General features: G+C 42.5%; 1 protein-coding gene across 1 annotated transcript in view; it reads right to left on the bottom strand.

The window, feature by feature from the left end:
- CACNA2D3 (calcium voltage-gated channel auxiliary subunit alpha2delta 3) overlaps nucleotides 1-26701 on the bottom strand; it is an 860744-nt gene that overhangs the window by 686391 nt on the left and 147652 nt on the right. Inside the window, exon 3 of the mRNA XM_054595275.1 lies at nucleotides 5818-5934. Coding sequence (XP_054451250.1) covers nucleotides 5818-5934 — 117 coding nt within the window. The remainder of the gene's footprint in view (nucleotides 1-5817; nucleotides 5935-26701) is intronic.

The following is a 26701-nucleotide window of genomic DNA, read 5'->3' as shown; positions in this document are numbered from 1 at the left end:
ATCCTAGTATAAATTTATACATTCTCCCAAGTCCTTTTTTTTTTTGTCATTTTCTGGTTTAGCTACTGTTTTCAAGTTGTGCTTCTCATCTTGAGCGTATCGGCCATTTCAAAATCACAGGATCATTATTTCCCTTGGCAGTACTGGAATCTGCCCTAAAAGTACATCCCTATAATCAGAGATGTTTGCGGTCACTCAGTTACTTCCTACACTCTCCTCCAACTGCGCACACAGCTATGCCTGCTCAGAGGTCCCTGGAGTTCAGATGATCCTTCCAGCTGTGTGATGGTTTGTGCCTCTTCTAGTGGAGACTCAGATTTTAAAGACAAAAGAAACACTGGCCCGCCTGTGCACAGAGCCAAGGCCACGGAATGCACATGCCTTGCCTGCTCCCTCCTCTCCAATCAGGGAAAAGAATCTGTCACCATCAGCAAGGCAGAAGGAGGGGAGCTGTGTCAAATGTGCCTCCCGTCAATATTTCACATGACCTCTGTGATAGATTGAGCATGTCCAGGTGTCATTCAGGAATGGCCCAATGGGAGTCCTCAGCTGGCAGAGGAATGGCAAACCCCACTTCCTCCACATCCAGCATGTAAAATGTCCCCCTTGAAAGGTTAATGAACTGGAAGCAAATTGATTCCATTTCTTGTCCATTCATAGGACTTAAAACTTGATGAACTGCTCAGCAGCATTAATCGAGGGCTTGGTCACATGAAAGAAGTTGGGAGATAATACTTTGGGCACCATTATTATTCACAGGAGCAAGGAGCAGCGTGGCTGCATCAAACTCAATTTGGCTGTAAGTTAAAACAACCTACATCAAACCTCCAAGCAGATTTGGAAAAATTATTTAAACGACCAATGACATTAAAACATGCTAGAAAATATTAGTTAAGAAATGCTACCATAATAACAGCACCATTTTATTAATGGCAATTATTGAAGCTAAGGTTATTTGTAATTTGCTGGCCTAAAAAGTTACATATAGTCCATTACCAACCAGATGACAGGGGTTATGTAATGGGCAGGCCACTTTAGGTTTCACATTTACTTCTGCCATCTGACGGGGAGAAAATAGGACTTTCTGTGATAGGATAATTGCATAGTAGAGAGTAATTCAAATAGGGGATGAGTATGACAGAATCACTCTGATTCAACTAATCACTGGGAAAAGTGATGGGGTAAAATGATGAAATCAAGCCAGAAGAGACAGAAAGAGATCAACACTGTTTAACAGCCAAGACATGACAGGCATGTTAGAGGATGGGGTTACTGCATGTAGTACTTTTTTTTTTTCTTTTTCAGCACTAACTTAACTGCCTTCACAGACCAAAGGTGTTAGTGCAGTTTTCTAAATTGCTGTTGCCAGTCTCATAAATATTTTAAATACATCAAGGGAAACTTTAATAATCAGTGTTGTTTGTGAGCCAGCGTTCTCTCACCTCTGTTCTCGAGTCCTCCCAGCCACCCACAATTGATGACCACAGGGCACTGAACCAGTTACAGGCAGGAAGACACTTGGGTTAGAATCTCTAACCCCACTCAGATTTCTGAGAGGGGGATGGGGGCTTGGAAATGGAAGATTGCTAGGCCTGGTACATCGCAGCGACGGGGGTGAATTCTAAGTCCACTCCTTCCCTGGGCCTTTTGAGAAGAAGGTTGCTGCTCGGTGGGTGCCAAGGGACAGATAGGGCCCTGGTGCACTGAGGTGTCTTCTAGGGCAATGCTGCAAATAATGACTCTCCCGCAAACCCACTGACACATTAGGAGTTGAGTTCTTTGCTCTCCAAATGCTCAGTTGGAGCAGATAGCAACCATTTCTATTCAAGAAGTAAAGTGTCATTATAGTACGAAAAACAGTCGCTCCCTCTGCTCCCCTGGCCTCAGCATAAACCAGCATCCAAGTGGCCGCCTCATCTCATTCCAAATGCCAGGTTTTTGCCAAGAGAGCTGCACGGCTGACAATGGGGAGCAGGCCAATCTCAACAACAAAGCCGACTCCAGACCAAACCCCAACTTGACATACAGGCCTGCTTTCCTATTTTAAGACTGAGAGCAGGAGAGAGCCACGTATCACTGGACCAGTTTAACTAGACTTTATGGCATCAAGTATGCTCACAAAAGAACTTGTACATCTATTTTTAAATGCATGAAATACACAATTCAGAGAATCCCAGATGCCTTGAATCTGGGAACTTTTCAATTCAAACAGAGCAATTATTTTTCTGTTTCAAAGGAACCACACCAATCATATTAGTCTTTTTCTTAATTTTTCTTGTTATTTTATTACAGTTGTCCCAACTTTTCCCCCTTTGCCCTCCTCCACCCAGCCCACCCCCCACTCCCACAGTCAGTCCCCCACCCTGTTGTCCATGTCCGTGGGTCATTCGTACATGTTCCTTGAATAGTCCTTTCCCCTTCTTCCCACCATTGTCCCCCTCCTCCTTCCCCTCTGGTCACTGCCAGTCTGCTCCATGTTTCCGTGCCTCTGGTTCTGTTCTGCTCATTAGTTTATTTTGTTCATTACATTCCTTTTATAGGTGAGATTATATGGTATTTGTCTTTCATTGACTGGCTTATTTCACTCAGCATAATGTTCGCCAGTTCCATCCATTCTGTTGCATATCAGTCTTTTTTTTTTTTTCCAACTTCACTAATTTAAAGCAAAAAGCTTTCAAAATTTGGTTCCCTCCTGTTATCACTATTAAATGTTCATACTTGGAAGGTCCCTTAACCAGCAGTGACAGCAAACATACACTGAAAGTTTACTGTTTGCCAGGCACAGTGCTAAACACTTTACACAGACATACATAGAGGCACTAGAATTCTGCCGCCTGAGTATGAAAGGAATGCCACCAAGCCAGTGCATGGGACCTGGGCAAAGGACTTCACCCTGCCAAGCCTGTATCCTCATCCCTAAAACAATCATGTTAAGAGTGTCTCACTCTCAGGGTTGATGTGAGAATGAAATAAGACAACACATGAAAAGTGCTTGGCACAGAGCGTGGTGCACAGTGAACTCAAGGAACATAAGCACGGCCCTGACCAGCATGGCTCAGGGGGTTGAGTGTCGTCCTGCAAAGTGAGAAATCACCAATTTGATTCCTGGTCAAGGCACGTGTCTGGGTTGCAGGCCAGGTCCCTGGTTGGGGTGTTTGCTAAAGGCAACCGATTGATGTTTCTCTCACACAACGATGTTTCTCTCCCTCTCTTTCTCCCTCTCTTCCCCTCTCTCCAAAAATAAATAAATAAAATCTTTTAAAAACTAGGAGAAAAGAAAGAAACATAAGCATAGATTAGTAAATCACTGACTCCTCCTAACGTCTCCAGTGAGGTAAGTGAGGAAAGAGGTCTACTGGCTTTTTTAGCTTTTCTTGCCAGCCTCCCACCTTGGAGCAGGACTGAGATTTTCCTATGGCTCACCTGCCACGTGGGTCCCTGCCACCGAGCAACCAGGCCCAGGCTCTGGTGCTGGCTAGGTCTCCTTGCTTGGGTGGTATGCCATGCCGCACGAGCCCCCGAGTTCCGTGCACCAGGGCTTCCTTGTCTGTCAATGGCAGAGGCAGAACCTAAGGAGATTTATGTCTCTTTCTAATCTAGAATTTTGTGATTCACACAGACATGCAAATAAAAACAATAATAGCATTTCCCCTAAGGTCTGGCAGTGATGGAGAGTGTAGACGCTGGGGTCTCCATGTGCCTGAAGCCCACCTCTCACTCCCCATGTGACCTCAGCAAGCAATATAACTTCTGCCTCTCAGCCTCCTCTTTTGTAAAACAGAGAGAATGACAGTAACCTCCATCACAGGGCTGTTATAGGGGAAGCGAGTAAATGTAAAATCCTTAGAGGAGCACCCAACGCCATAGGAGCTGATTGCTTGATCACTGTAGCATTATTTACATCCAAACTTGCAAACAACTTAATTCAGTTTACTGAGGAGCAATCAAATCAATTATAACATACCTATAGATTGGAATATTATACTGCCATTTAAGAAAAATCACGAAATACAGAAACACAAGAAAATGCTTACACTGTAGTGGTATAAAGAAGTGAAAAGAAGCTCCATAAGAAAGTGAACAGGCAATACAACTGCAAATTTGAAAAATTAAAAACACACAGGTATAAGCATAAAAATGCAAAAAAAAAAAAAATAGGAAGGAAGGAAGGAAACACAGTAACATAGATATGGTTTCCTGCTGGATGGTGGGACTTCAGGTGATGTTTTTCTAATACTTTTCAATATACAGGGGTGGGCAAAAGAAGGTTAACAGTTGTAATACAAATAAATAATCATATAATTAATAAATAATAATACAAGAATAAACTCTGTGTTTCACGTACTCACAACTGTAAACCTACTTTTGTCAATCCCTGTATTCTTAAAGTTCCACGAAAGAGGTGCTCATTTTATAAGTAGAGAATAGTAATTGTGGTAAACTTATTTTTTTTAGGTTTCTGACTGCTAGATTTGAATGGCTGCCATGCTGGCAATAAAGAATACCACTTGCTTCAAGGTGGTGACATGGGACACGCAGGAAACCACCGCACAGCTCCCAGGACCAGCTCTCAGTGCAGTATTTCTGCAGCAGCTAAAAGTATTTTTTTCTTCTAAGGCACTTCAGAGCTTCCACCAAAAAATTTCAACTTATTTAAATTAATGCTCATGGTAGCAGCAGAAGCTACCATGATTTACTGTACATTTACTGAGCACTGTTCATATGTCAGGGTCTGCGCTAAGTGGCTCAAAACCATAGTTTTGCTTAATCATCACACTTCTTACATGTTTTCCCCACTTACAGATGAGTAAATTGAGGTTCATGAAGGCTGTTTCTCCAAAGGCCAAAGCTTAGGAAGTGACAAAGGCAGCACTAAACCCAGGTCAAACTCATGCTCTTGCCTACTAACCTATGATCCCTCCTTCCCTGAATCAAAATAGTACAAAAAGGTCTTACAGTCAATCAAATGTGTGGGATCATCAGGTCTAAAGCAGAAACAACTTGAGGAAATTTCGTTTGGCCAATTAAGTGTGAGAGAAGCTAAAGTAGGAAATGTTTTTTTATGACAAAGTGATTCTGGAGATAATTATTAAAACTGAAAGGTAAGCAAACTATACATTAGAAATAAAGAACTGCATATTGCAGTTATATCCCATAATCCTATGCCAATATGGCATTAATGGAGGATACCACAACATTCACAGGCCCTAAAGCAAGAACAGAAGGTGCCCTGGTCAGCTGGCTATAAGGAATAAAGTCAGAAACTGCCTTGGAAATCCAAAATGATATACCTGTGCACTACAGTTCCATTCATCCTGCTGATAATATGAAATTTCAGGGAACTCTTACCAATTAAGACAAACATTATAACTGTAGTAATATTCCAATAGTGATAAAGAGAACTTCTGAGTTCATCTAGATTGATTTACTCCCTTGAGATTTTCAATTCTACATTTGGCAAGCATCACTTACATTTTCTGTAGTTGCTTAGTTGAACCACAGTGTACCTTTGAATGATTTTGAGTAATTAGGATATGGGTCACACAGTCATATGCCGTCCTCCACGGCTGTGTAATTAGTGCTACCTCTGATGAAGGCATAAAATTATAAGATGAAAACTGGTATCTGACCATATATGGAAATGGCGATCCTGCCCTTAGTAACTACTTTTCCTGGTTAACTCGACTTAAGAAAAAGAAGGGGTTCACATAACACCTGAGTCAGCTTTGATCTTTGAGAGCTGGGTTCACCAGAACCAGTTGCCTGAAGCTGTCTTTTGTCTTCAGACAATAAAAAGCTGCAAGCAGGGACACTTACCCGCACTGCTTCAGACTTCTTGTGAAACATCTCTTCCATGTTCTTTGCCAGCTTTTTCACCAGCTGGAGGCCATCAATTTCTTCTATGACCACGTCTTTTTCATACTCTTTGTATTTCTGTAAGGAGGGAGAGCAACAATAAAGGCACATGATACCACAAAGCACCACACCTGTAATGTCACAGCCCCTCCACCTACTAGGAGTAAGTAGAGGTAAAGGTATAATATGACTGTCTCTGTTGGATTTGGGGAGATTAGACTGTATTTCATAATTACTGAACCAACTAGGGATAAATGTAAACATTGGCTCTGACCCTCCCAGAAACTTAAGTAGCACCCAGGAAAGAAATAAACCCTAAAGCAAATAAACTCTGTATCATTCATCCTCTTCAGTTCCTGAAATCAACACCCTATACTTCCAATTTGGCCACAGTCAGCCATTCTTCTGGAAGATGGCCCCAGATTCATTAGCTATCCTGCCGCCGACACCACTGGCAACTGACTATTCCAGATGTGTCATAAGATAAAAATGAAGAAATTCAACTTATGTGTATTATTTTTCCTTAAACATCACTCCTTAATTTTCCATGGTAAAGGCTGAGAACTTAGGGGAAAAATAGTTTCAAGGCTATGACTCTAATAACTAGAGTAGGAGTTAGCAAAATATAACCCTTGGGTCTAATCCAATCCATCATCTATTTTTATAAATAAAGTTTTATTGGGACAAAACCATGTCCATTTGTTTACATATCCGATCAAGTTAAGTAGTCACAACAGAGACCAGATGACTCACAAAACCTAAAATATTTACTTTCTGATCCTTTACACAAAAAGCTTGCCAACTCCTGAACTGGAGTAGGAATTAAAAAAAGTAACATGGCAGAATATCTTATAAACATTTGATAACAATAGAGTTGTTGCCATGAATTTGAGTAATTCGATTCAATTACTAACGGCTTCATATGTACCCTCTAGGAGCTTACAGAAAGGAGCATGCGCAATAAGTGCAAAACCCATAAAAACAACATTTTATATAAGATATCTTAATCTGTTAGTCTGTTCATAAGGAATCGATGTGACCCAAATTCTTAAAAACAATTTTTCATTTAAAACCTATCACATACTCTGGGAATTTATCTGTTTATACCAGCAGTTCTCAGAGTGGTCCAAGAACCCCCGTGGGGTTCCTGAGACCCTTTCAGGGGTCCATGAAGCCTCTCTTTATGCAAACAGCATTTCTTTGTGAAGCTGGATTTTCTTCATAGGTTTTAACAAATTACAACAGACTGAACACAGAAGCAGATATGAAAGTCACCTGTCTCTTCTTAAACCAGACATTAGAGAGATTGGCAAAAATAAAGAAATAAATGTCAATCCTGTAAATAAATTTTTGTTTTAGAAAATAAATTTAGTTTTCATAAAATATGTTACTTATGTTAACATGTAAGGACTTTTTATGTTTTGAATTTTTTGTTTTTATTTACATTAAATTTTATTTATTTATTTTTAGAGAGAGGGAAAAGGAAGGAGAAACAGAGGGAGAGAAACATCAGTGTGTGGGATAAACATCTATCAGTTGTCTCTCGCATGCCCCCAGGGGCCTTGCCTGCAACCCAGGCATGTGCCCTGACCAGGAATCAAACCAGTGACCCGTCAGTTTGTCGGATGGTACCCAATCCACTGAGCCACACCAGTCAGGGATGAATTATTTAATTTTTAAAATAATTTTTAAATGTCTTAGTTTGAATTTCTAATGAGGAAAACATCAATAAACATAATCCATATAAGCAAAAGGTCTTAGGGACCTCAATGTTTTGTAAGACCATAAAGGGGTCCTGAGACTAAAAGTTTATTTTAACTAAAGATTTAATATTGGTCTCACTGAAAAGAAATATTGTTTATTAGTAAAAACCTTCCAAATCGAGTTCCAAAAACTTTAAGTGTTCAACAGGAATCCCTTACACTTATGTTGTTATCAAAGGACTGAAGAAATGAAAATATTGAGGCGCTTTCTATTTACTCATTTGTTGGAGAACCTGAATCAATTAATAACCCCTCACCCCAAGATTCTACTCAGGAAAAAGAAGAGCTCCTCATCTTGGTTCTAGAAACCTTGACAGTCATTTCTGAAGTAAAAAATATAATTACTTTATAATAGCACAATAATTTTTGAGATATAAATTTATACTTTCGCCTCACTTCCCCTTCTTTATCTTAAAAAATATAAACTGGTAGGTGGCTCAGTCTTTCCTTGCCTCAAGGAAGAGGTAGTGTGTGTGTGTGTGTGTGTGTGTGTGTGTGTGTGTGTCCACAGAACACTTCCCTTCATAGCTTAGATTGCCAAGTCCTTTGGGTGTCCTCAGAAAAAGATTAGAGTTTGAGGACAGAGGGAATGACTATAAGGAAACAAATGTAAACAGAGAATCCCTCTGATCCTTAAGACTAAAATGCAATTCCTAGAGTCTGGGAGCATCTGGCTATACAGGGTCCCCTGGGCCCCCCATTGGATTCTGGCCGAGGGCAGGAAGGGACTCTCAGACTATGCACGGGGGCCTCTCACCTGAACATCGGGCCAAGGGCTTGCTGTTTCTCAGAATTAAGGTAACCCTAAAGAAATAAAATGGTGTCCAGACCACCTGAGTCTTGACCAAGACAGACATCAGCTACATTATTTCTAAGATGCTCTGAGCTGCTCTGCGTGGTCCTATAATGGACCATGAGTTGTAAGTGACATGTTTCTCCCTGTTCCCTGAAAACATCCATAAAACTCTTACATGTTTTTCTTGAGAGTCTCTTTCTTATAGCTTATCCAGAAAAACAGTATTCCTTTTAGACTTCCCCTCCGCCTTAACAAATGGGCCCTGGTTCCCCAACACGGGGAGGCTGCACCCTCCCTCTGACCCCCAAAGCACTCAGTGTGGTCTAAAAGGTAAGGTCGGGTCCTCATGGTCACCCACCAGCCCACAGCAGACACTGACAGGACTTCTCTGGGTAAAGCTTGGTGCAGAACATTTGTGATGTTACTATACAAGAAACAAGCAAGCCATGCAGCTGCATTGTCCTGTGGTTCTGTAAGGGTGACCGCCCCGCCCCCTGGGAGGTTGACTGGATTGGCCTGGGATGTGGGACTCCAGCCAGCCCACGCCTGGCTCAAGCTCACAGCGTCCTCTGCTGTATGAATAAAACTTCAATGGCAATTACTGGAAGCTTTCCCTAAATTCAAATGCAAGCCAATGTCTTCAGAGCCAAAAATCCTGGGGGTTCTCTGCTGCTTGCCAGATGTGCTCCAAGAGCCAACAGCCGAGACCAACTTAGAGCCAAGGCTGATTCACTACCAAAAACACAAAGTTCAAGAAGTGAGTAAAACAAAACAAAACTAATGTCAGTCTAATATTTACAGAGTCAGTGAAATCAATCTCTGTCTTAAGTAATTCTATAACTGACAGTGATCTAGAGACTTCAGATAAAGAAAAACAAAATGGATTTCACAATTAGCGTTTACCTGAATCTTTTGATTTTTATATAGGGGGCCATTATTCTGGCCATATCTGTTACTTGCATGTGTTTATCTCCAAATACACTTCTAAAATGGATTCAATTTATTTCCACCATCCCCCAAGTTTTCAGTAAGATCTTCCTGCACGTTCTCTCCTTTTGAGTCTGTTCTGTGAAAAGGAGCCACTGACTTTTGGAGGGTCATCCGCCTCCCAGGACTACTCAGTGCCTAGCGACCTCGCTAAACCATCTCAACATGAAGCTCTTTGCCCAGCCAAGGGTTCCAGATGTGGGACAAACACAGCAGTTCAGCAGATCCACTCCTCTGCCAACCTACATCTTCTCCCTTCAAGACATATGACAATGGGTACTCTTTGCCAATGAACCAAGCCCGTACTACTCTCTCACCACCCTGGGGAAGTTAGCCCATAAGCAAAAAAAACACGGCTTTTCAAGATGTGTTAATGTCTATTGGAATCGGGTCAGAACAACGTAATGCCTTGCTCTTACCAGAAAACATTACACTTTGCTGGAATCAAAGGATTTTGAAGAACAGAGAGATTAAGCCAGTGATAGTCATTAATCAATCGCAAGACTTTGGCAGTTTAGAATGGCAATATATATCAAAACCTTTAAAAACGTGCCCACAGTATGAAACCAAGCAATCTGACCTCCAGCAACTGGACAGAATAAGTTACAATAGTACAACAGAATTCCACATAGCCATCCCAAAATTGTATAAAAGAATGCAGGAAATGTGCATGCAGTATGCTGTAAAACATTACAGACTGTAATTGGTGACTTTGTACTTTCAGTTACTAATCTGCATATACACATACACACACAAACACTGCTAGAAGGACATGCCAAATGTTCACAGCTGCCTGTACGATTACAAATTTTTTTCCTTTCTTTTCCTGCTTACCTGTACTTTCTCATTTTTACAATGAACATACATTGGAAATTAGAAAATATAAAAGTTGTAGTTATATGTAGAATAGCATATGGGCACCTAATAAACAGATTCCTTTAGGGGAATATGGTCCCAATTAGAATCTGTGTAATTAAGCAGCATGTCTTCATTAGCAGAGCCTAAGTCAGTACAACGAGTCCTCTGTGTATCCTGGGCCCAGCACGGTGCCGGATGCTTTTCATATATTAATTTGGCTAATCCTCACAGGTACCCGAGAGTTTGGCATTATCCCCACGTTGCAGATGGGGAACTGAGGCACAGAAAGGTTTAGACAATTTTTGAAAGGCAAATGGTTAGAGAGTGAGTTTCATACCTAGCAAGGGCTAACTTCTAGTCACTTGGTCATCTGAACCTGAGGAGTAAAGGGTGAAGGATTGACAGTCCAAATATTTGCAACCTTGTTTCCGAGGCCCCTTTCACTGGATAACAACCGCTTTTGTTAATTTTTGTAGCCAATGGTGGCTCAGACTCACCAAGAGAGTCAAATACCAAAAGGTGGAGACATCGTCATTTAACAAGGGCTGCAGCTCCTCACAAGGCCGCTCCGAGTGAGCCAAAGCCACGTGGCCAGGGCACATTGGATGCCACAGAAGTGGCCGTATCCCTCCACAGGGCCTCTGAGGGGTAAGCCTGAGACCAAGCCTCAAGGAACAGATACAGCTCTTAACAATAAAAATACTTGGAGAAAATGGACCAAGTATCCTCTTAAGGTGGCCCTGGAGCCTCAATTATAAATTACGCCATTCCTGAGTTTGGGCTACAAATCGTCTTTTGTTCTGCAAGATACCAAAAAAGAGCTTAGAGGCCAAATACCCCAAGCTCCTTTTTCTCTAGTGTTGGCCTCCAACCCAGCTGTACAGGCAAGGACCCTCTGTTATCTACAGCTTCAAGGACTATGCCAGCAATTACTTTGTTTAATGTAAAAGCAGTCCTCCTTGCCTGGGAAAAAGGAGTTAGGAAAGTGTTAGCAGATCCCTGAAAACACAAAAGGAAGACAGAGGGGAAGCTAAACATGGAAGAGATGGTGTGCCACCTGAGTAAAGATTTAGGCCAGTCTGGATTTGAATACTGTCTCTAGTATTCTGTTTGTTTGTTTCTCAAACACATTTTGTGTCTCTGGTTTGCCGGGCAGGGTATAGACACTAAGCACAATGGTAAGTGAAGAAAATTGAAGAAAGCTGGCATTTTAATGGTCAGGGGTGTTCTGATGAGTAAACAGGAAAAGAAGATACAACATAGTGATAGGTTGTACCAGACGGGGTGGTCAAGGCAGTGACTCCATCTTGCTGGATCTTTAAAGGGGGTGACTAGGCTGGGAAGGTGTGAGACACGACAGGGGACGAGCCTGCCGGACAGAGGGAGAGTCAGGTACAGGGGTCCGGTGACAAGAAGCTGCCTGGGGCTCAAGAACCTATCCCCGCCCCGTTTCACTTCATTGGCCCATGGATGGCCAAGGTGGGGATTCTGATGAGAGATGAGGTCAAAGTAGAGAGCAGAGTCAGGTTACTAAGGGTAGTGCTCAGGACGTAAGAGCTTGGACCTTATCCTGATTCAGACAGGAGGGTCGGGCGTCGAGACAGGCAACAGCCAGACCCACTGAAGGGCTTACTGGTATTGGGGTTCAATGATCAGATGTGTGCTTCTGAAAAATCTCAGTGTGCAGGATACGTAGGAAGGAGTAAAGCTGGGTGGAGACAAGGAGTTGGGAGGCTGGCGCGGCCAGAACTTGGGAGACACCATCGGAAGAGACATGGGGAAGTCAGAGGAACGGGAGTTGGGCTCCCCAGGAGGCATGCAGGAGCCTGATGGTCAGGCACAACAGCAGTTTGGGAGGTTGGCCATGTCACTTTAAGGAAATCATTTAACTTCCTGGGCCTCAGTGTCCTCATTCAGAATGCCTGGGAAAACTGTGCCCGTCTTCCAGGGCTGCTCAGGAGGGTTCCTGGGAGGATGTGTGTGAAAGCCCCCAGCATGGTGCCTGCACAGAATGGGCCGCTCCAGTCCTCAGGCTCCCTGAGGTTCCCTCCTGACTGTTCTGCTACAGAAGATTTAGCAGGTGTTTTATTTTCATATTAATGCCTTCCTGAACTGAAGTCCTTAAGGTAGGAGACAAATCCAACAGGGTCGCTGATAATGTCAATTCACTTCACTCTGCCACCCCTGTCCTATGGCCTCCCAGGGCCTGGGGCAGTATCTGGGGATACCTGAGCAGCCCAGCCTGTGGCTTTAGCCAAGACCAGGGCAAAGGCAGCACACAGCCCTTTGCAAGAGCACCTCTCAGTATACATGGCACAGAAGAAGGCAAGCCTGAGAAACCTTTTATTCCCTCTCTCAAGAGAACATCTGAAGCTTCCACTCCTTCTGTTAGCAGAATCAGCATTTGGCAAGAAATCTCCTGATGGGCCAAGAACATTCATCATTTGCGAAGGGAGACACAGAAATGCATTATTTCTGCAGCATCTATTTTGCCAGATCATTTCACACAAACACCAGGAAGAGAAAAGCACTACTTCAATGTCAGAACACTTAATGTTGTTCATACATTTGGGTCATTTTTCTCCTACGTGGTAACTGCATATCTAGAAGTGAGTCACCTGGAACAGCCCCCAGAGAGGGGCTCCAGTCAGGAGACTTCTGACCAATCACAATTGATTGGGATTTAGGCCAAACATGAAAGAGGGGCTCTGAGGACACTCAGCACCCTGAAAACATGCCCTCGACAGAGAACAGGTAAAGGGAATATCATTAGCCAAAGGCCTGGTGCATCTGAACATATTCTCTTGGCCACCTTTTTCATCAAAAACTGCAATTACATCTCTAGAGTCAGCATAATTAAATCACTAGATGAGGATTGACAGAAGGTCCAGGAAGGACGATGACAAAGCAAGACAAGGACCTGTCCAGCCCCAAGTTAGAGTCTGGTGGGGAGGGGCTTGCCTCAAAGCCCACGACTTGAGAGACCGGCCTGCTTCTCCATCCCTCCTCTAAGCCTCTGGTGCTTCCCTTGAAATCCCTAACCCAGATCCCCAGTAAACCCTGTAACTAGGAAAGCGCCCTGGAGACTGGCGAACCCTGCAACCTTAAAGGAACACGAGCACAAGGTGCCTCACGTTCCTACCTTAAGGTTCAATTTTCAGTCTTCTTCTCTAAAAAAGCCACAGTGCAAGAGATAAATTCATTAAATCAATCATGTAATAAGGATCACACCAACATAAAAATGTAACCTAAACTGAAATCACTTCTATTTTCACTCATTTAACAACTATATATAAGTCACTTACCATGTGCCAGGTAGGTGGGGACTATTAGCAAATATTCATGTTCCCTTAGGGTATAAAGAAGCTAAATGAGTTCATTTTATTAAAAATAAGTAACAAATAAGTTGGAGCAGAACCGCATGGATCATTTCAATCTAAACTGCTTGAGACCTGATATGCCAGAAGCAAGAGGATGTTACATCTTCTGCTGAGCGCATAACAGTCTCTAAAGCGCAGGCCTGTATCTTGCCTTGGGTAGAAAGGGTGAGTGTCAGGTAATGTGGGCCACCCAACAGTCAGTACATGCTGAAAACGGCCAAGAACAGGAGGGGCATCGCAGTCATGAGGTGGGGAGAGGGTCGCAGGGAGGGGTGTAAAACAATAAATGAGCCAAGGCTCCTAGAAGAGGGAATGGCCATGAAGTATATATAATTCCCTGCCTCCAGGGAGAGAAGGTTGATGGAGTAGCCTGTGAATGTAATGAGACAGCCATGAGCCAACACAAGGTAGCTGGTAAGTAGAGGCAGGACATCTATGAATCAGGCTTAATGGACAGTGGGAACAAAGGGAGCTGGGGGCAGTCTCTTCAGATCGCATGTACTCCCCTTCCATGTACATGTATTTGTAAGCATCTATGGCCCCCCATCAGAGAGAAAGTGATGCAATTTTGTTTTGTCTTCTCTGTGCTATTTCTAGCACAGAGGGCTGGACAAGGATGGAATGAATGGAAAGAATCCACATGGATTTTGCTGGAATGCTATTGATTTGGAGCCTGATAGTAGCATTCTTCTTGGTTTAGAATCATCTGCTAGGGTTCAAGTCAGAAGAAGATCAATAATATGTATTCCACTTGCTAGGCAATTTGACATGGTGCCAAGACCAGGGACTCTCCAGCCGGAAGTGCTAAGTTCAAGTCCTAGCATCACAACTTCCTAGCTATGTGACGAGTTGCCTGGCCTCCATCAGCCTCCTTCCCTTCATCAGGAAAGTGGATGTTACTAGACCTCATACTGTTGCCAGGATAATCAAATGAGGTCAAGTATGTAAAGTACCCAACAGAATGCTGGACACAAGGTAGTCAAAGCTGGTGATGGTAATGACTGAGGTTAGTAAGAAGTTCTGACATGTGTTTATAACTTCTGAAAAAGGTCATTCCTTGCATGAACAAGAAGAAACTCTCAACCAAAGTTCACAGTTTATCAGGTCAACTAGCTCTGAATGCTGCTATGGAGAGGAGCAGTTTTAAAATACATTCACAAGGTATTGAGGGGTCTTCAACAGTAACTCTTTGAGGATGGCTCCCTTCTGGCAGAAATTGGGTGACAGAAGCTTATATTTGTGTGTGTGTGGAGGGGAGAACAGTTTTTAGACATGTTACTAAAGATGTTGCCATAAGAGCTAATCATCTACAATTCTTGGATTTTTCCTTATAGGCAGTGTCATTTTCTTATTATGACATAACTGTACTTAGTATTCCTCTCGACTCAATCATTGCCTACAGAAGTGTCACTTCAAAATACAACACTCCAAAGCAATTATGTTTCCAAGTAAATATATTTCTAAATCCTTTAAGCTGATGTTAGGAACACTTCTTCTTAATCATAACAACAACAAACCTAACTAAATTCATGAAACTGCAGGTCAAAAACAATATTTTAACATTTGAAAATGGAAAGTGCCATTTTGTACAATAATTGTTTCACAGAAGTATTCTGATCAAGTGTCTCCAAGGTCAAAATTAGAAAAAAGAACACCACCCAAAGTTAAATGCAGTACTCCTCCAGATCTAGTTAGGTTTGAAGAAAATCCTTGAAGAATGCAGCTTTTCACCACCAAAACCAGCAGAACAAGAGGCAATTTGCATAAGAAGAAACCCTCCTTTAGAAATGACAGAACAGAAAGGAGGACCGGGCATTCAACTACAACCCAAAGGACAGAGAGGAGGCAGGGAGCAGCTGGGCTCCAACTTCTGCAGGGCTGCGGCACCTGGAGACCACTCAGGAATTTGGAACACCGCCTGTAAAGCAGTTCTTACTTAAAGCATGGACAGGGACCGCCCATTGAGGGCAGAAGTTATTAAGAACTTCCAGCTGGGGGCTGGGGAGAGTAGTGTGGTCCAGATCACATATCAAGGTGCCTTCTGGTACTTACCTCAGAGAGCAATGTTCCAAGAACCACCCGGGGGGCCAGCCCCAGTGCCTCTGGAGTTCTCCTTCCCAGCCAGCCGTGCGGAGCGCCCTCCTCCACAGCAGAGTTCCAGGGAGGCTGCTCTTCAGAGCAGCTGGCCCCGCAGTGGGTGCTCCCTGACAGATTTCTACTCCTCCCAGATTGTCAGGTGTTGAATGAAAAGATAGATATCTCTCCTCCCCTGTTTCACTGTCTACACTCTTTTTTTAAAAAATCTTGATAAGTCTCATAAGCTTTTACTGTTCAACACATTCAATGGGACAAATGCCACCGATAAATGTTAGCTCTGCGGTGATAAAACTGTGTGTGAATGCTGCATTACATTCCCGTTTTATATAAGAGAAATTAAGTCAGAGGCAGGCTACTAAACCAGCTGTCGGTACAACCAGCCTTGCCCTAGCATGGCGGCGTAACATACTGCTTTAAAATTGGGAAACATCTGTCCACTGAACGAAATCAAATGGTCTCAGTGCTTATTAAAAAATCCAATTCCTGGGTATTTTCTGGACTACTGTATGGGCAGTCTGAGGCTCTGAAATGCAAATATTTATGCTGTTCCTATATCTTCACAACACTAAAGCCCAAAATCAGGATTACAGGTCCATGCGTGTTAGAGAAGAAAAATCTCATTGTATGCATTTACGAGTGTGTTTTATGTGCATCAACCAATTTAACTACAGCCAAACTGCAAATAATAAAACATTACTTTACAAAGCCTGGGCTACTTGGTATAGATTATTTCCTGTAGGCTATAATTTTTTCAAACACATTTTTCTGATGTTCCAATTTTAAATACTTCATCTTTCCTGCTCGCCAGGATCAGAGGGATAACAACAATGGCAACAATAATAATAATAAATTATTAATAATAATGGCAACCAGCATTTATTGAACACTCACTTTGGGTCAGATATTATCCGCCCCCCCCCATTTTACAGATTAGGAAACAGAGGTACAAAGAGATTAAGTTATTTACCCAAGACTACACCACCAGTTAGTGGTTATATTAGTTAGGGGGACAGAAGCTACTCTAATAAAAATATACCAAAATCTTAGTGGCTTCAAACAATAAAGGCTTATTTCTTGGAATCACCCCAATAGAGGTTTATTTCATGTGACCATCTTACCTGAGGGATCCCTGTCATTAGAGGGATCCCCCCTGTGTGCCTCTGCTCTCCCCTCAGGCCGTGGAGGCTCCTGCATTCAGCCAGCGAATGAGAGCAGAGGGAGTGAAGAAGCAGCCCCTGCTTCTTGAACTCCTTCATCTGGAAGTGACAGTCGTAGGCTGGGCTCACATTCCACTGGCAGAAACTAGTGTAAGAGAGCCTGGGAAATGGAACCAGTGGCTGGAGAGCCATGTCCAGGCTCTAGTCAACACTAGGGAAACAGATGCTAAATCACCAGGGGGCCGTTAGCTGCCTGTGCTGCTGCCTCAGAACCAGGATTCAAACCCAGGCAGCATGGCCCTTGAGTCCATGCTCTTAACTGCTGCACTTTATATAAAAATTTGATAAACTATAGATAGATGAAACGTCAGATTAAAACTTGGCTTGGAACCACCTGCAAGATGGATACTTTTGAGCTGGCACAATCAAGTCACAGTCTACAGAAAGGATAATATCACCCAGTCACTTGTGTGTGTAATTATGGTCAGGCTCAGATGTTAAAGGCCAAGTTACTGCAACACAGAAATACATTATAAACAATTCTTAGACTTTTTGTCCGATTTCCTTAATCCCAGCTCAAATAAAATTGCTATTTGGTTAACATCAGTGACCTTCTCCAGCATACGATATTAGTTGTCCAGGCCCCAGGAAAGGTAATTGGCTTAACTAAAGTCATTTTAATTCTACATCCAAGATGTCCTGAAAATCAAAGGCGATCAATAAATGAGTCTGCAAGATCTGTAACAAGCTTAGAGCTAATGCTATTTGCAGCTGCTCAAGTGGCTCCTGTACTTATGGAGCCAAAATCTGGAATTAATGATAGGGCCCTGAATCTGAATGAATCTTTAACGCCATCAACTCCAAACTGAGTAGAGGGACACCGATTTATGGCTCTGCTGGATGCTAGCTCTTTGTTGGGGAATATGGAGAACCACGGTGAGATCATGCTTAACAGTTATGAACCTGCCCTCCATCCTGTGAAAGGAAAAGCTGAAGACTGAGGCTCCCATCTTGTGTTTTCTCCTAAAGTGGTTTGAAAAATCCTGGAGTCCTAAAAAATGTTAACTAATGTTAATCTCGATCTCTCTTTTTCTCTCTCTTTCTTGACCCACCCCGCCCCCCCCCAACCCACCACACACACAAATACATACAATCATTATGTCACCAGTGTATTTTCTCCTTAAGTGTATTCAGGAAAATATAAGGAAATTAATCAATATAGCCGCCCTGTTCTTATCATGCATGACATGCCTATATGATGGAGCTTTTGGCAGGTTTGGGGCATTTGGTGAAGCCCATGGACCCTTTCTAGAATGACATTTTAAATACAAAAGAGTAAACACAGGGGAAGGAAACCAATTATATTGAAATTCAGTTTTAAAATGTTTACAGCACAAATTTGTAATGTAGCTCTGTAGCTATTTTTCCATCAGTGCATTAAATAAAAAGACCTAGTGGTGAGTATTCACCGCTATAATCATGGGTGCCGAGGATGAGCACCAGCAGCAAGCGGGTGTCTGCACCGACTATGATACAATACAAAAATATCTGTGCCTTCTGCTGGTGACAAAGTCACAGGCATTGCTGTGGCTTATTACCTACATGTGTAAGATAAAGTGATAAATTTTGATTAGAGGTTAGTGAAAATACAAGATGCTATTTTTTTTTCCCACCTAGGTTTATAGCCCCTTGAATTCTCACCAAGGTTGTGGACACAGATTAAACATCCCTATGCACTACCCAGGAATAGCAAGAGGTCCCAGGAAAGGTCACGGGATATGTGAATAGTGACAGGGGATCTGCTCCCAATGCAGCATCAGGATGTTGGACACCTGTTGACAGCTGCTGGTGTATGTCACATGTACTGTCTGATCATTAGCACATATTTATAATCCAATTTAAGCTTTCTGCATGCTAAACATATATATCAAATTATGAACGGTTTCTGCAATAATTAATTTTGGCAGATAGTTTTGCTGTCTTTATTAAGTATAGATTACAGCTTAGGAGCTTCTCTGGGGGCTCTGTCAATAAAATTTTTCAAATTGGCCAGGGAAGGGTAAACACTAAACTGAAACAATATTTATCTCAGGCCAGGGTCTTAGAGCACAATTAATGAGAACTATAATTTTTCCCTGTATATTACTAGGTTATTAAAATTCTCCACAAAGAGCATACATTCACGTATTATTTTTGTGGTTAAAAATATATAGTGTCAAGTTCAAAGAAATTTAGAATGTCACATAGCGTGCAAAGACAAATGTGACCAACTCAGACTTACACTCGATACGTAAGTTAAAGAGCCCATTCAACAAGCCTGGCCGTTGTTCACAGCTACTAGATGACTGTGTCAAAAAAATATTTCACCCAATGCATATGTAACTGTGTATGACCATAGATATCTGTTCATGTTGTGATGTTAAGTGAAGTGCATTGCATTTATTATTAAAGCCATGTAAAAACACAAACCAAAAGACACTGGGAGGGGCCACAACAAAATCCTGACCATTGCTGGGTCATGGTAGCAGCATTTTGGATAAATTCTTCCAGTTTTCCAAATATTTTTTTGTGATATAGTTTTTCGAGTGAGAGAAGTAAAGTCTAAAATGAAGAAAAATAGAAAAGTAAGGGTGGCATTCAAATCCAGGCAGGCTGGTTCCAGAGCCTGTGTTCTCACCACCCCTTACAACTCTCCTAAAATAGTTTAAGGTAAAGTGAAACATCTTACTTATTATAAAAGCAAAATATTCTCACGGTAGGAAGAACAATCAGAAGGTAGACATAAGGAAATAGAAGAAAACAAAAAACTCTCAATCCCAGTTCCCCAAAATACCAGAGGTTATTCTTTGGTTCATAAACTTACAGATCTTTTTCTTTTTTTAAATGTAAGGTTCTAAGTGTAATACAAAACGGTTCACCCTTCAGACCACCAAAATAAAGAAGGAGAGGGATCAAGGGATCAAGAGTCCAGCAAGCCTGGGCCCGTCCCACCAACGCCCTGGGCCCCTTGGGATGGGCATGGTCAAGATAGTAAAATATGGCCTTCTCGTGAGAAAGAGAGGTTGTACATTTAGAGCAGCGTTTCTCAACAGGGGATCGTTTTGTCCCCCAGGGACATGTGACAGTGTCTGAAGATATTTTTGGTTTTCACAATGGAAGTAGGAGAAGAGAAGAGAGTGTGACTGGCATCTAGTGAGTTCAGGCCAGGGAGGCTGCTCTACATTCTACAGAGCACGGGGGAGAGGGGGCAGTTTCCCACAGCAAAGAATTATCCAGCCAAATATCAGTCAGAGGTTGCAATAGCCAGGGTGAAAGAATCACTTTCAACACTGAATGCACATAAAACAAACTGTAGTGACCACCAAGCCCAATCTCCCTCCAAAATCTGAACTTCAGTCTAAGGCCCCTTGGATGAGGAGCTCTGGATTGTTCCAGGGAAAACCTCCTGCAGCCCCACTGCTGGGCAGCACTGAGCAACAGGAGACAGTCCCACCTTGAACTCACTCTGCCTCCCTGTACTATCTGCCCTTAGAATGCAGTTATGCCAAATAGTTATACAGACCACCCTCATCCTGCCTTGAAATATTTTAAGAGAGAGCTGGAGGCGGCCATCTGGCAGAGGGTTAAGAACATCGACTTCCTGGATGGGAATCCCAACTCTTCCACTTACTCTTCACAGCTGCCTGGAGAAAGTGTCATAGACATCCTCTGCCTCAGTTTCCTCACCTGAAAAATGGGAGTGATAATAACAACAAACTCATGGGATTGCAGTTGAAGATAATGAGTTACGATATACAAGCACTTAAAACAGTGCTAGGCACCATCTGCTGCCTTTTGTTTTGAGCTAAATATATCCCCATGGGGCCTCGGAGACAGAGATTCAACCCCTCTCCCTACCGTGTCCGCCTTCTCCAAGTGCTCCCCCATTTGTCTCTGTACCTCTTCAAACCTGGAGCCTGCATCTTCCAACCACATCCCCAGGTTTGGTCTGGCTTCTGCAGAGCCCAGAGCAGCTCTGGCTACCCTGCATTCCCCATCAGTGCCCATCGCTGCACCGTGGGCAGCATCGACTCTGGGCGGCCACTGGCCCCACCACATTTTATGGCTCCAGATGGGTACAGAGCAGGCACACCAGAAAACAGGTGAGCCGAGAGCTGCACGGGGACAAAACTTCAAAGAACCCCCAGAGACAGGGAATTTGTAAGGCCAAGGCCTCTTGGATTGAGGACTAAAAAATGGTGGGAAAAATAAGAGTCCCTAGATTCCTGGAGCAGAGAACATGAAGTCACTGATGAGGCTGACAGCAGAAGAACTGACTCTTCACCCCAAATCAATCATCTAATCAATCATGATAGCACCTGACAATTGCTGAGCATTTTCTGTGAACTAGCTGAGTGTCTCACACAGCACTGTCCTCTCATAACTCCAGAGATACGTGCTACTCTGAACAAGTAAGAAAGCTGGGGCTGCAGGAGCCAAGACCCTGGGTGTGGGCATCATAATTTGAAACTTCAGAAGGGCCACCAAACCACACAGACTCCAGAAACACTTTTCACAGCACCATGCATACATGTAAACACATTCTCCCATGAAAATCAGCTTTTGAAATTGGCCACAATAGAGATTTCATACACGTAATTTTTCAGTACAATAAGCAACTCCTCTGAATCAATTTCTTCTTAGAAAACAAACCAACAAAACAGCATCCATTAGGAAATCAAGCATAATTAGAAGAAAACCATCATTTCAACAAGGTCATGACACTGTCAGAGCAGACTATGGAATCAAGTCAACCACAGGTTATACTAATAAATATTTATGAAATCCTATGTGCCAGGTATGTATTATGCTAAGTGATGGGAGATTACTTTTTGTTTTCTATTGCTCCAGAGATTTAAAAAAAAATGGACTCTCCCTGCTCACAGAGCTTAGAGTCTATCAGGGAGAGATTAACCAAATAAAGCACAGAACACACGTGTCATTGTGCACAGTGAGAAGTAGCACCAAATGCTATGACTCAAACAAGGGGGACCCAAATTTGATAGAAAGAAAAAGCTTCTCTGAGAAATTGTTGTTACAACAGAAACTGAAAGAATAAGTTGAGAGGAGAGGGAGAGACTGACGGGAAAAGACTAGTCAGCAAAGGGAATGGCATAAGCCCGCGCCCTAAATTAGGAGAATTGAGGAATAAAGAGAACGCTGAACATGAATGAGATCACTCACAATAACAGAGGACAGAGGCAAGAGGAGGAGAGGAAAGCAGGAAAAGAGGAAAAATGATTCCCAGAACCAAGCCCAAGTAAATACCCCTCTGAACAGCTGGGTGGAAGAGAAAGAGAGAAATGGATGAAGGAGGAGTAAAGGAGATCATGGAGATCAGCCACAAAAGGACCATCCCGCCTGCAGCTCACAGGAACAGGGGCACAGTCTCCTCCTGTGTAATCCAACTTCATGAAAGACAGGCTCATGTTGAGTTTTGAAAATTATTCAAAGGTCCCGGTAGGTGGGGCGATGTGCATATGGATGATGAAGGGTGCACGCTCAGCTGCAGTAAAGCTTTCAGTGAACAGCCTGAACAAACTAACTCAAGATCGAGAACTGGAGGATCCACCAAGTGCTGTTTCCCTTCTGCACTTGGGGCCCTTCAGAATTGTTCCACAGAAGCTCCGTAATGTTCCGAGAAACATATTCTGCTGTGGGGGTGGGGGTGGGAGAGGAACACCTTCTAAATGCCTGAGAGACATGGTAGAGAATCCTCTCCACAAACCAAAGTTGTTCTTAAAACAGACTCCTGAGTTATACCAACCACTTTAGATCTCCATTCCTTAGCTCTCACGCAGAGATTTAACTCCCCAGAGGCCACACATCAATGCCACTACTGTGCCTGAGAAATGTTGGATTTGTTCTCAGCAGAGAAATGGTAAAGCTAGCAGGCCTGACTGAAAGATTTCACCAGGGAGAGGAGAATGTGCTGTTCAAGTACACAGCTTTGATATAAAAATTAAATACAATGTTAAGGGTTTCTAGTAAATCTGAGTTAGGTGCAGTTGGACCCAGAATCAAAAAAAGTGACAAAGCGAGACAAGAGCTACTAGAGTTGCCTCCATGTTCTGTAATCTCCATAAAGAATCTTAAGCAACGGTCAGGTGGGAGACATATGTCTGTCAGCCTGAGTCATATGACTCATCTTTTCCAAACATGGGTTGATCCAAATGCAATAAAGTTCCAAGGAAATCCTCCTTCTCTACCCTCCTCCCCAAAAGGTGTGTGTCTGTGTGTGCATGTGTTGAAGCTAAGTTTCATGAGGCACAGGGAAATAAATTTGAAGAACAAAGAAAACCAGAACAAATACAGAAAATTAAGGACAATTTCAATGGGTAAAATAACCAGCTTTTGTCTGGAAAACCTTAACTAATAAATGTGGCACCTTTGCAATTTTAATAATATTAAATAATTCCTATTAAAATTATTATATGTGTATAAAACCTGTATAATTATCATATCTTTAATTACAATCTGTATAATTATTAAATATGTTTTCTCTTTCCCTGCATGTGAACATAAATAATTACAACTTACTATAAAGAGACCCATTCACCCAGTGGACCATCAGATATAAGCACCAATCATAGTAACATTATTGGTGACGCTTGTACCCAGAAAGCAGCATAGTGAAAGCCAAATATAATATAATCAGACACCCATTTCCTTTCCAAATAGAAAGGCAGAGGAAGAAAAATGCGTGAATAAAACAATAGTGAGGGATTGAAATTAGGTCAAGGGGGCGACACACATGGTCACTTTTGTCTTTTAACAACCCCCACCCCTCTCCATTCTGCAGCACAGCCTATATCCTGAAGGCAAAGAGGCTGTACATCATCAGAAAATCAATAATCCTTTGTGAATTAATGAGTCAAACAATATAACCCAACATTCTCTGGAAGGGTCAGATACAGGCATCCAGGCACGGGCCATTTCATAGAATGGGCCACGTGGCAAAGATTGCCCGTGGCATTTTCCACATCAAGTCCATCACCTGGCGACAGGACATCGCATCCTATAAAACCTCCATCAGGTAAACTGCCATGTTCTGCTGTCAACAAACAAGATGTGTCCCAGGATACCCCCCTGAAACCAACAGACATGCTTTCATGGAATTAAGGTGAAATGCAGAGAGGTAAAAGTGAAATGCCCCTGATTAAAAAATTATTTCAGCTTCTATTCCAAATTATTCTCATTAAGTTTTAAACTAAACTTCTTTGATTAAAGGGTAAGTCCTTTAAATCACTAGAGCGGGGAAAAAAAGCATTTGAGCCATACAGAGACAAATGCTGAGAGAGAAAGGGGCCTGGCAGCCGTTTTATAGACTCTATACCATTCTGTGTTCATCAGCCATAAGATTTTCACCCAGGGCATAGCTTTACTGTGTAAAAATCACAACAAAACACAGGTTTCAATTACCAAATATTTATCTTCCAAATAAATCTTGTGTCTTCTAACCCTTACAGAAAATCGATTTGTTAATTCACTTCTATTTCATTCTATAATGTCTCCTTTTGTTAATCCTCTTTCCCTGGGGGACTCTTTTCAAATCTTGTCACTTACCCTTTACTAAAATAGTTCCCTTTTTTGAATTCAAGGTGAATTGCACTTAATAAAGGAGCCCTGCATTTACCTGCCTTTCCTTGCATTCATTTTGTGTTACACGGTCTCTCTCATTAACTGGATGCTTTTTGAGCTGTTCCATTTCCTTATTATTACCATGCTTCCTTTCATCCATTCATCTTTCATTAAACACAGTGGGGGACTACATAAGGTTAACCAGGAAAAATAAGAGGAAAGTAAAAGAAAAAAACTGGAACATCAACCAAAAACAGAAAGCGAAACCTAACCTTAAAAGCATGATGTACTGATTACTGAAGAAGCTCTCCAGCACAAGGCACTTGTACAAACATTCTTCACGCCGAGAGAATTGGGACAGCTGTCCCACAGCCCCAGATCAGAGCGTGGCATGTAGCCCTGTCCCCTCCACCCACCTTGATTAAGTTTCGGTTAGGTTATAAGGCACTGACTTAAAAAATATATATGGAGCCACACATTGGAGGGTCAAGTAGCATGCATTCCATGACTCTTATTACAAACCAAGTTTTCCTAACAATTAAGTGAAATTTCCAGAGCTACATGTCACAGATTAAGCCTCAGTGACTATTGACTTGCCCCAGTTTCCTCCCACAAATGGCAGAGCATAGGTCCAGACCCAGATGGAGGAAATTAAAACCCACCCATATTCTTGTTTTCTTATTCCCAAGGAATCAATCTGAAAATTGAGTCAATTCATTGTAAAGTGGTAATACCTCTCCATCTGTCTAATAATGAGTCCACGTTTAATATATGAGAGTTTTGGAAGCAGGGTACTTCTGCATTGTTCAAAAATTATTTCATATGACCCAAGCACATGCCCTGTGTAAATGCTAGAAAGAATCCAGGAAACAATACCAAGTTAAGAAAAGTAAAGGCAGGTCAAATTATCTTGCCATCATTGTCTTTGTGCATCCGTTGTTTTTTTCCTTAAAGAGCCCTTCCTTCCCTTATTTTGCCCACATTCCCCCCTCTCCCCAGCCAACTCCTACTCCTCAGTCAATATCCTGATCAAGGGTCACTGCCTGTTGGAAGTCCCCTCATCCCCCAAGGTAAGACTTTGGGCCGCCTCACTGGTATTTACTCTTTGGCTCATTGGTCCATCCTCCCAATGAGTGGGAGATATCGCAGCACCTGACATATTTTAATATGCATATAAATCTCATGAGGGGTTTTATTAAAATGAGGATTCTGATTCACATCTGAAGTGGGGCTAGAGGCTCTGCATTTCTAACAAGTCTCCAATGATGCTGATGCTATTGTTCTGTGGACCACAATCCAAGTTCTAAATGAAAGAGATTCTGGGTTTCATCTCCACATTCTGTGCTAAGGGCAGCGGAGGGCAGAGTGAGCAGGGAGGATCACTGAGGGAATAAAGAAGAATAGCTCTCACCTGGGTAGGTCAGGAAATCTGTGGTCCTGCCTTTTGTCCAGCTTTTTAAATTTTTTTAACATTCCACATTAATACACAAAGTGTCCTGATTTGGGAAGAAGGAATTTATGCACCAAGGCCTCAGGCTAACTTCAAAGTGATTTCCTACCATATTCAGTAGACTCAAAGATGACACCATCTCAGGGAGCTCAGAAGTTAAAAACAACAGGTGAGGAAACAGGATATTCTGGGGGAAAATAAATGAGGTTGTCACTGTTCTCTGTAATTTATGGCTCCCACGTGCCAACTCCCTTTCCCTCACTATGGACTGGGTTATGAAATAACGATATTCTACCTGTCCTAAACCCTCTGCTAGGACTCTCCCTCAGATGCTAATAATGACAACAATAATAACCACAGCAGCCTCAGCAGCCCTAGGCTTAAGTGAACGCTCCCTGTGTCCCATGCAGTGCTTTAAGTGCTTCACATAATAAGTAAGTAGTTTAATCCCACAGCCACCCTGCAAAGAAGCTACTATTATCGCCTGCATTTTATTAAAAAATAATCTGGGGCTGCGAGGAAGACCATAGTCTGCCCAAGGTCTCAGAACAGGTTCACAGCAGGGCAGGATTCAAACCCCAGCTGTCCGACTCCTAAGCTTGTGTGTTTAAGAGATATGCTGCCACGGTCATTTCAAGGTAGAGTGAAGGAAAAGGTGACCCTAGAGACAAATTCAGAGACCTGGATCACAAACTCTAGACAGGAAGTGTAGGAGGTATTCCCTGGGGTGTGCACAA

Source organism: Pteronotus mesoamericanus, unplaced genomic scaffold, assembly GCF_021234165.1.
Source record: "Pteronotus mesoamericanus isolate MK-2021 breed Mesoamerican mustached bat unplaced genomic scaffold, CSHL_Meso_final scaffold_54, whole genome shotgun sequence".
Classification (NCBI taxonomy): domain Eukaryota; kingdom Metazoa; phylum Chordata; class Mammalia; order Chiroptera; family Mormoopidae; genus Pteronotus; species Pteronotus mesoamericanus.
The sequence above is the reverse complement of the archived record's forward strand: the minus strand, read 5'-3'. Positions and strand labels throughout refer to the sequence as shown.